Source organism: Alnus glutinosa, chromosome 8, assembly GCF_958979055.1.
Source record: "Alnus glutinosa chromosome 8, dhAlnGlut1.1, whole genome shotgun sequence".
Taxonomy (NCBI): Eukaryota; Viridiplantae; Streptophyta; class Magnoliopsida; order Fagales; family Betulaceae; genus Alnus; species Alnus glutinosa.
This window is the reverse complement of record NC_084893.1, coordinates 5,811,191-5,821,532: the sequence shown is the minus strand read 5'-3', so window position 1 is coordinate 5,821,532 and position 10,342 is coordinate 5,811,191. Positions and strand designations below refer to the sequence as shown.

The following is a 10,342-nucleotide window of genomic DNA, read 5'->3' as shown; positions in this document are numbered from 1 at the left end:
ACGATATTCTTTCAAAGTAACCTTTTTTCTTTCTTTAATTCTTCTAAACTCAATGGGAAGTGTTACTTGCAGATTACTCCATCAAGAACTTAACTTGGCATTTTTTGAAAATGGCTAGCTGGAATATAACGGAAGAAAAGATGGGGGAGACTCAACACTCTACTTCAGTTGTCTTTTAATACTTTCCCCATACAATCGGAACATACTTTGTCTAACTCAGAACAAAAAAGAACATAATTTGTCTGTCAGAATTCTTAAATCACTAGAGAGACAGAAGCTATCATCAATGGAAAATATGTAAATTCATCTCTACAACTTGATTTCTTTTGCAAGTTTCCTGCTTATTCATTCATATCTATCTAGGCAAGCAATGAAATGAGAATATCAACTTTTATTCCCCGAGAATGGAGATGTGTTTTTACACTCACAACGCAAAATACACGGGGCTCGTTTGCTAATGTTTTTTTAGTATAGCTTTTTACTTTTTAACAAAAAAACAAAATATTAACAAACAACTCAACCCATAAAGCACTTACAAAACGGTCAAAACTACTTTCATTTTTATGTCGCATTACAATCAAAGAGCTAAAAGCACATTCTAAAAAACGTTAGCAAACGAGCCCACTGATTTTTACACTTGCATAGCAAAATACGAGAATAAAGTTTTCTAAACCTTCAATTTTATAACCTCGTGTAAGTCCTCCATCTCTTCAAGTGAAGCCACACTTCGTTTCTCATAAAGTATCAGTGTCATCTCCTAGTATCGAGAGAGAAAACGGGGCAATAGCTACGTTAAAAGACTGTGAGTCTACTTTATCGATGTGTTTCATCTCAAAGTCCCCTTCCTGCATTTAAATAAAACCAAAGAAATTTAGAATTTTTGGGTATCTCAAATATAAGATAATCAATCCTTATCATTAAAATAAACATATCTGTAATGGAGGATTAGCATGAAATTACATGTCTTACATAGATTTTAACTTAAAGGACCTTTTTTCTCCAAGCTACAAGCAATTCTCATAGAGGCATAGCAGTATTCATGCGCCAGAGCTCTAAAGCAAACACAAAATGCTTACTATATCAAGGAAAAAATGAAATTCAAGAGAAAACCATATGCCCCACCACCACCAGCATGGAGTATGCTTCTCTGGAGAGGACACGATCTGTTTTTGATGGGGCAAACACCCATACAGTGTGAAGTGTGGCATTGAAACCGTGGTTTTAAAAACTCTAATTTTGAAAGCAATCTTAAACGGTCTTCAAGATGATGAATATGAAAGATTCTAATAGTTCATTTCTGGAATTTTCTTGTTTGTTTTATGGTGCAGATCCTATACAAAATTCATACGCTGTACGTGCAAAACTTTGAAAATGGTGGCATTATCAATCTGATAACTATATCATTTACTGGCCACATCCAGTACCAATCTATCTAGCTTTATAACTTTCCATGAAGAGATAAAGAAAACAAAACTATCACATCTTACCATTCTGCCATTGGGAGTGCTTAAGGGGCATGCAGATGAGTATTCAAACCCTGTCCCGGGAAGTATAACAGGCTGCTCACCAATAACTCCACTGCCCCTGCATAAGGGGATAATGATAAGCCTTTTTAAAAATAAAAAATAAAAACAGGCTATCTTCATGAATTAATAGGACAAAATTGAAAATGAATAAATTATCTAGGATCACTTTTAGAGATTAAAAAAGAGAGAAGGAGGATTGGGAATAAAGAAATTGGAAGAGTGGAATGGAGCAGCAATCATGAGGCACATTTGGAGTCTTCTTGCAAAAGCTGGATCTCTTTGGGTTGCTTGGGTAAAAGAAAACTTATTGAAGGGAAAGAGCTTTTGGCAAATAAAAGTTCCTCAAACTTTCACTTGGAGCTGGAGGAAGTTACTGAAATTGAGAGAGGAAGCTAGGAAAGTTTTGAAGTTTGAAATAGGAGATGGAAGAAACATTCACTTATGGGTTAATTGGTGGTATTAAGATGGGGTGCTCTATGAAAAGTATGGCCATCGAGTGGTATATGATACACAAAGCAAAGTGGAAGCTAGATTATCTACTGTCCTTAGAGAAAGGAATTGGAATTGGAGGCCAACTCGATCTAATGAACTTGTCGAAATACAGAGTAGGCTCTCTTTGGTGGAAATAGGGGGGGAAAGATGTGCCGAAATGGGTGATTTCAAAATTAAGAAAATACTCAAGCTCAGAAACATGGGAGGCACTGAGAGAGAGGCAGATGCAAGTGGAATGGTGGAAGTTGATCTCGTTTTCTTTAGCCATTCCAAAGCAAGCCTTTATATTGTGGTTGGCTATGAAAGATGCATTGACAACAAGGGACAAACTTTTGAGATGGGGTTATAAAGGAGAAGTCCATTATGTCTTCTGCAGATATGGAATAGAGGATCGGGATCATCAGTTTTTTCATTGTAGCTATAGCATGAGGATTTGGAAAGGTATTATGAACATATGTGATATGAAGAATCCACCAACGAGTTGGGAAGATGTGATTTAGAAGGTTTGCAGCAATGGAGGAAAAAGGATTTGAAAGCAAAAGTCTGCAGGCTAGCTTTTGGTCATACTGTGTACAATATATGGTGGATCAGAAATGGACTTAAGCATGGCAGCCAACCCAAGACGGATGAGAAAATTCTGCAGAAAATAAAATGGGAAGTTAGAGCTCGGATCTTGGGGAAAGGAAAATCTAGAACTGAGGGGAATGAGAGAATATGCTGTAAATGGAGAACTGATAAGGGGATTTTGGTGTAGGTATGGTTTATGAAGTTTTTGTAATAGATAGAAGGGACTGGTATTGTATATTTCACTAGTAGAATGATAAAAAATAGTGAGACTTTGAAACTTGTTTCAAAGTAGAGTGGTTTCAGCTGTTTTGCTGAAGTACTTTTGTAAAGAGAACTGGTTGTTTGTTATAAAAGTTACTCATTCATCAAAAGAACCATAAAAAATAAAAAAATAAAAAAAAATACCAACCAGACATTCTCAACTTTTCCGTTGGCATCAGTAATAATCCAATGTCTTCTGAGAAGTTGAACAGGGCGGTCTGAATTATTGGTAATTCTTATTCTATATGCGAAGAAGCACAGACCCTTTGAAGGTTGACTTCGGCCCTCTATGTAAACACTCCTGACTTGAACCCTGATCCCCTGGAATAATAATAATAATAATAAAAGGGTTATTTGTTTTCAATTTTGTTGTATTTGCCTATACTACACCAATAAGAAAGATAATCAAGGAACATTTTAGTGTCCAAATGGCAAAAACTATTATTTTTCTTTTTTCTGCTAGCATCAAAAGGCACATATCATCCTCTTACAAAACCAAAATGGATGAGGGCTTGAAAATTTTCAATGATTTCTGGTTACAAAATTAACCTTCTTAAAAAATAAATAAATGGACTAAGGAAAAGACCAATGCATGAAAACAACATAAGTAGAAATGAAGATTTGAAAAATTAACTTATAAAAGTGAGTTTTTTTTTTTTTTACTAAAAAAAAAAACATACAAAGGTCGTTGCATCACTTGAACATGTTAAGAGATAGTGCGGTGCAATTTCCTTCAATTCATCACGATATTTAGCTGCATCCTGCAACAAAGAAGTCCCCAATCACTGGAAAGTTAGTAGACAGAAGAGCTTAAGACAAATGTGCATCGTATTTAGAAACAAATGCTAAAAGTCAGAGCGTGAAAAAAAAAAACATCAATACCTTAGACTTGTCCATATTCAATTGAGGATCAAACCGGATTCGGACATTGTTATGGGCAGATATTAGGTTATCAAAATGAGCAAGTAGGGTGAATAATGAACCATTCATATACACCTAATTCCTTTCTGATTGCAAATTCAAGAATTGCAGTAATACTCTACTTTGCCAACCTATATAGTGTAAGAGATAGAATTCGCATGATTTAAGAAGGCTTTAGGAGATGCTAATTTGCAACTCTTGAAGGTCATGCAAAGCTTGAACCTAAAACATTGTTAATTGGAATATTGGGAGATAAAAATAGCATGAGAGCATGGTTACTAAGGACTAAACATTCACTAGATATAAAGTTGCCCATTATGAACCAAACCAAATGGCTGCATTCAATAGAATAATACCAACATTCCAGTTCAATGCATTCAGATTGAGATTATAAAAAGAGACTTAGAAATTCAAAAGCTTAGGGAAATCAAACACATGGAGAAAATCGCTTTACCTCAAACCTCTCATTAGCAACTGCCTCCTTAATCAATCTTCGCAACCGCAAAACCGGCTCTTCTTCTTCGAATAATTTCAACGAATCACGTATCCTTGCAGCTTCTTTGTAATCCTGTATATCAAAACAAAAACTTGTAAGGGCAATTATCAATAACATTCATCGCAACGTGTTAAAGCAAAGGTTAAATTCTTAAATTCATCATTTCCCATAAGCTTAAGGCTCCTTAAGTTCACCGGAGTATACAAGAGGAGACACCTAACTAGAAAAAAGAGAAGGGAACAAGAAAACTAAATTCGAGCATATAAAAGAGCCTCAAACGGTCATCCTCAGTTTGGTTGCTGAGAAAACAAACAAAATCAATAAATTTTTCTACGAGAGAGAGAGTGCGTCACCTCCGATTTGGCGGCGACCTCCATTTGCTGCTTTAACAGAGCGTAGGTTTGGCTCCGAGACAAGAACGAACTCGAACTCGGACTCGAGCTAGAGCTCGGACCCGCTCCGCCGCCATTACCGTTTCGCTGCGAAGCACACGCTACAATCCTACAATTCCTCGCGGAATCTCTGCAATTTAGCCATTGCCTCCTCGTGCACTCCTCGAGCTCAACGAACCCGGAGCTTCCCCGGCCCGGCAACCGCCTCGTATTCCCCGTATTGAAATCCGTCAAAACCTTCATGCTTAAAGAATGCATTTCCGTTAGAATAAAATTCGCCCTCGCTTTCTCTCCTCGGCTCGCAAAAATTTGGCGTCAAGTGGTCTGGCTTTGATTCGAAGCGTGAAACGACGACGGTGGCATATTAAACGGGACATATCTCCATTTTTTAAAGTGAAATCACTGCAGTCAGTACCAGTGACGGTGACGGTGACAGAACCTTTCTTTTGTCGAAAGCAAGGTCCGTCTCGGAACCTAGTGGGGGTTGGTGTACGTCTCTGAGCCACAGCAATTAGATATTTATTTTGGATCAATTTTCTGATGCTTATGGAAGGTAGGGATACACGTTTCGCGTATAGGCTAGGCCGAGATTTTTGATTGATCTTTTTTCTTTTTCTTTTTCTTTTTTAAGTGATATTTTATTTCCTGGAAAGGGCCAGAACTCCATAAGATGGGCTTTTTCGGTTCAAAAATCGGTTTATTTATTAAATAAATATAACTTGAATAAATTTTTAAAACTCCTATAAATTTGGCTTTACTTGCATAAGTATGGATTTACGAAAAATAAAAAAAGAAGAAGAAGATGATTCTATACGGATTTATGAAAAAAAATTAATAATAATAGTTAGTATAGAATTACGAAAAAAATATTAAACAGTCACGTTATTTACTTTTATATACAATAAATAAGTTAATTGAGTAGCTCATGAATATGCTCGAGTTCATTCGAAAAATAAATGAACATAGTTTGAACAAAATAGTTTGATGATAATATTGAGCTCGACTTTTGTTAAAAAAAAAAAAAAAAAAATTAAACAAATTGAGCTCAAACATTTAATACTTTGTTCGATTGTAGCACTAGCTCCGTTGGTTAATTTTTTTCTTTTTTTCTTTTTTGTCATGTCTTTTGTTTTCTTTTATCAAAACAAAATCACTAACAAGCGACATAAACAAAAAATATTCATACCAAAAAAAAAAAAAAAAAAACAATTTTCACTTTCATGTTACATTAGAAAATTTAAAAAAAAAATTCCCTCAATCATACATTAACAAACAAAACGTAATCTTTTGACCTCAAGCATTGGGATAGAACTCCTGCGAACGTGGGATCGAGCGTAATTATCAATTATCTTAAAAGTTTATGTTAATAATTAATTAATGTTTTATTCTTTTCACAATAATTATTTGGGGAAAAGACACTTTGCCTTCCTGATTTATCCACGTTGTGGTAATATACCTCCCAATGTATAAAAATTTAGATTTGACCTCTCCGAACTTGTCAACGTGTGGCAAAAAATAAAATCCTTCTATTCGCCTGTCTGTTTGGACGGAAAGTCGATCAGGTGAGTTGCACGTGACCTTTTAATGTATTTTTTCTTCCAAAATTGCCCCCACCCCTTCGACCTTTATATTTGCACATGTATGGAAAAAAAGACACGTGTTGACAAATAACAGTGAGATTATCTGTCGTACTTCTTGATGAGCTCGGACTTGGTGAACGGCACGACGAGCGGTGACGATATTGGCATGTAAGAGACTGGATACTTCTCTATGGCCCTCAGCATACCCTCGAAGTCGAACCTTTCCATCAATGTACACTAGTGTCTCGCCCATTGCCACCGCCCTCACCAGCATGAAGAATCCAAACACGTGGAAGTGGCAGAAATTGCTTGTGCATGAGAGTGAAGCTGGGGGTAAATATCTCTAATCTTTTTGTCCCGTGGGATGCATCTAACATTTGAACATGTCTAAGTCAGTGGTGGACACCTCCAAGGATGATATATATCACAATTACTCTTGGCAATGAGGATTGTGACAATAATTATGCCCTTGTCAACTCTTTTAGAGAAGCCATTGACTTGATTGGAGCATTTCGTAACTATCCAAACGGCAGTAGTGAAGGCATAGGCGAGTTCAATTCTTTGCCGCAATTGGACATTTCCTTGAAAAGATCTCATCCCAGTGGCTTTGGGAATGAGTATGCTGAAGAAAGGCATACCCTCGGACATTCTAATATACAACAGGACCTCTCATTCCGAGTGAATATATTTTATCAGTCAAACCTTGAAAATATTAATTTTGAGCAGCAACATGATCTACATAGTCAAAATACAAACAATGCTGCAAACCAGACTATACACAACAGCAATCTGTCATGCTTTTTTTTTTAACATGAAACAGAGGACGTGGATAATGTTTTTTTTATTTCAAGGTAAGTTTTCCTAGAGCAACAGATTCATCAAGAGCTACTACACTTGAGGAATAAGTTGTCATTGATCTTAGCATTGCTCCTCAAGCTGCAATCTATAGATAAGGAAACTAAAATAATCAAGGCTACACGTGCAGCTGCAGCAATGAAAGCTTGTACAGATGGAATAGGCACAGATCATACAATCAAAGATCTTGGTATTATGCTACGTGGGCACATGAAAACCATGCAAACAAAACAACGGATCCAGCAAACAAAACCATGGGTTGCATGGCTACTTATTTTCTGTTTGTACAACCTTAAAAATGATAATCTTCTCTGTTTGTGTCATAGCTAGGCTGAACATTGTTACAATTCGCTCATAGTATTGAAGCACCATGGTTAGAAAGACAAATGGGTTTGTCAAAGGCTGTCTTCCTGAGGAACTAAAGAAAGTGCTTGGATCAATGGCTGACGTGATCGATGATATGGGGGCTTGTGTGTGATTCGATTAAGTGGTGCAATGATTGAGGAGGTTTAACAAAAGAGAAAAAAAAATGGTTGTCAGCAAGGTCTTGGTTCGGGTTTATGGTGAAGGCGTGAAAGTTTTCTTTAACAGGGACGATGAGGTTAGGAAGTTTAAATGCGTGTTTCGAACGGTTCTGCAATGAACCAATAGAATCCGTGGCTTTCTCGAACAAGGAAGCAAAGCAACTGGGTCGAAAATCTTCACCCAAAGCATTGACGGAGTGAGGAAGCCATTGATGGAGCTTTATCCAAAGCATTTTTGTGAAAGTGCCATGCGAGTGTGGTCTTTGTTGGACGTTGTTTTAAAATCAAAACACACCGTTTCTTTTAAGAGCTGATGGGATGGGGGTATTTTTGGAAGGATAAATGCATTAAAGGGTCATGTGCGTTGCACGTAACCGACTTTCCGTCCAAACAGACGGGCGAATTGACGTATTGTATTTTTTGCCACGCGCTGACAAGTTCGGGAGGGTCATATCTAAATTTTTGTACATTGGGGGGTATATTGCCACAACGTGGATAAATCAGGAGGGCAAAGTGTCTTTTCCCCTAATTATTTTGATATTATATTAAATTATTAGTTATCTAAAAAATTAAAATATATAATAAATAAAACAATATTTATATTATATATTCGAATATTCAAATGAAAGATTAATAAATAAATAAAATAATAAACTAAATTCGGTAGAAGTAGAATAAAAATAATACGAGGTATAGGACCTTTTAGAGAGTGACTAGTCCGCCGGACCAGAAAGGAGAATTAAACTTGATTTCTTCCGCTTTCATTCATTGATTCATTCATTTATTGTTTTTTTTTTTAAATATATATTCTGAAAATCTGGCAACAAGGATAAGGATCAACAAGTTATTGATTTTTATTTTTTTTCCTAAAAATTTAGTTCGGGAACAAGTAAAATAAATCATTTTATTAATTATTATACGAAATATCTTATATCTATGTTGAATTGATAAGTCTATGTATCAATCAAATTAATTTCGTTATAACGGGGTAATTCAATTAGGGTCGATTTTGAAACAATTCATTTAACTAATACTCTAAATAAATTTAAGTGTACCCGATGTAGCTTATGTCTCTACTCTCCACCATGTATTAGAAGATGAAATCGTTAATTATCACGTGTTGACTTTTTTCAACTAAAATAAAATAAAATTTGTATATACAATAATAATAAATGATCGATTTCCGTAATCGTGTTTGATATAAATTTATATATTCAAAATTTAATTAAAATAGTATTTTAGGATGTTATATTAAAATTTAACTTAAAGATTCTATGTATTTTATCTTTTTAATAAATAGTATCATAATGGTTAATAAGAATCAATAAACATGTCTAGTGGGTCTATTTGCACAACATATTTATGAAGAGAAATGATATCTACACTAATTTTTTACAACAGTCCCACAACAAGCTGGTGTGGCTGGTAATATTTTATTATTTTTGTACAAAAAGAATAAAATATTATCAGCCACGTCAGCTTGTTGTGGGGCTGTTGTGAGAAATGAGTGTAGGGATCATTTCTCATTTATGAATGCTATTTGAAACGAGGAATTCTAAAGCTTATTCTAATGTCATTTTTGGGCTCTTTTATACTGATATGACACACTGTATTTTTAAATAAAAACAGAAGAGATAAATCAAGTTATAGTTTTTCTTTATTAAAAATAATGTGTTATGTCAGCATAGAAGAACTCTAGAAGGACATTAAAAGGAGTTCTAGTATTTCTCGTTTGAAATAATATAGCTTTTATTAGGTTATTTATAAATTGACATAACAATTCATGTGACATTCAGAATGTCAGTCACTAAATAATTAAATTTATTGACAAATTTTGTTACTTAATTTTTTTTTCACTATTTAATATTATTATGTGAACGTGTGAGGAGATTGCCTCAATTTCCTAATTCTCTTTGACTCACCTCCGAGGTATAACATAGTCAAATACTTATCCGATGCATGTAAAGCCGAATCAAATAATTATATATATAAGGAAAAAAAAAAAAAAAAGAAGAGAGAGAAAAAACCAACTAACCAACGGGCCCGACTTGAAGCTGATTTAGATTGGGCTTCGAGGAAGAGTTTATTTAAGACTTTCCACCTCAAGCCCATGAGTGGCCCATCCAATTTCCGGCCCTCTTAGCAAGAGATCGCCTTCGAATTTCAGCCCAAGTGAGTAGGACTACTTAACTGCGTTTCAAAAATAATAAAATAATAATAATAATAAATAATAAAAAAAAAACGAATTTGAAACTAATTCTATCCTGCTGGAGGTGCATTGAAACTAATTTGAAAGATTAGCTTTGATTCCTGATTTGTTTACTTTGGTTTTTCTTCCACATGGGCATGAAATGAATGCTGATGATTAAAGTTCATCGAGTACGTGGGGCTAGTATATACAAGATATTATACGGACGTACAGTTCATGACAGCAAGTCTGATGGGTCCTATTTTGTTCGGGCAGCTCTCGACAAGACTCTGCTATCCGTTATCGCGTCTCTCTCTCTCTCTCTCTATATATATATATTTTTTACCACTTTGCTATATAAGTAAGGTGGTCCTGTCTTATTTTATTTTTAATATTAAAAAAGTAGTAGGGGACCACTTTTCCACATAGACAAAGTAGTGAAAAGTTGTATAAAAAGATGGTAATGAATCATTACTCTATATATATATATATATATATATATATATATAACATCATTTTGATGTTTAATATTAAAACAAC

General features: G+C 35.0%; 1 protein-coding gene across 1 annotated transcript; it reads right to left on the bottom strand.

Annotated features, from left to right (window-relative positions):
• Positions 1-371: 371 nt before the first annotated feature.
• LOC133874571 (uncharacterized) lies at positions 372-5,175 on the bottom strand. The gene is made up of 6 exons (XM_062312424.1): positions 4,617-5,175; positions 4,222-4,335; positions 3,527-3,607; positions 2,995-3,167; positions 1,488-1,584; positions 372-845 (listed from the first exon to the last, which is right to left on the bottom strand). The coding sequence occupies exons 1-6, from the start codon at positions 4,911-4,913 to the stop codon at positions 735-737; spliced, it is 873 nt and encodes a 290-aa protein (XP_062168408.1). The 5' UTR covers positions 4,914-5,175; the 3' UTR covers positions 372-734.
• Between the last annotated feature and the right edge of the window lie 5,167 nt (positions 5,176-10,342).

Bases quoted from the DNA above. Each gene is read 5' to 3' on its own strand.
- LOC133874571 (XM_062312424.1), bottom strand. From the start codon at position 4,913: ATGCATTCTTTAAGCATGAAGGTTTTGACGGATTTCAATACGGGGAAT. The intron at 3,168-3,526 runs GTATGTTTTTTT...TTATTATTCCAG, and splicing joins CAAGTGATGCAACGACCTTT to GGGATCAGGGTTCAAGTCAG. The intron at 846-1,487 runs GTAAGATGTGAT...ATTTAAATGCAG, and splicing joins GCACTCCCAATGGCAGAATG to GAAGGGGACTTTGAGATGAA.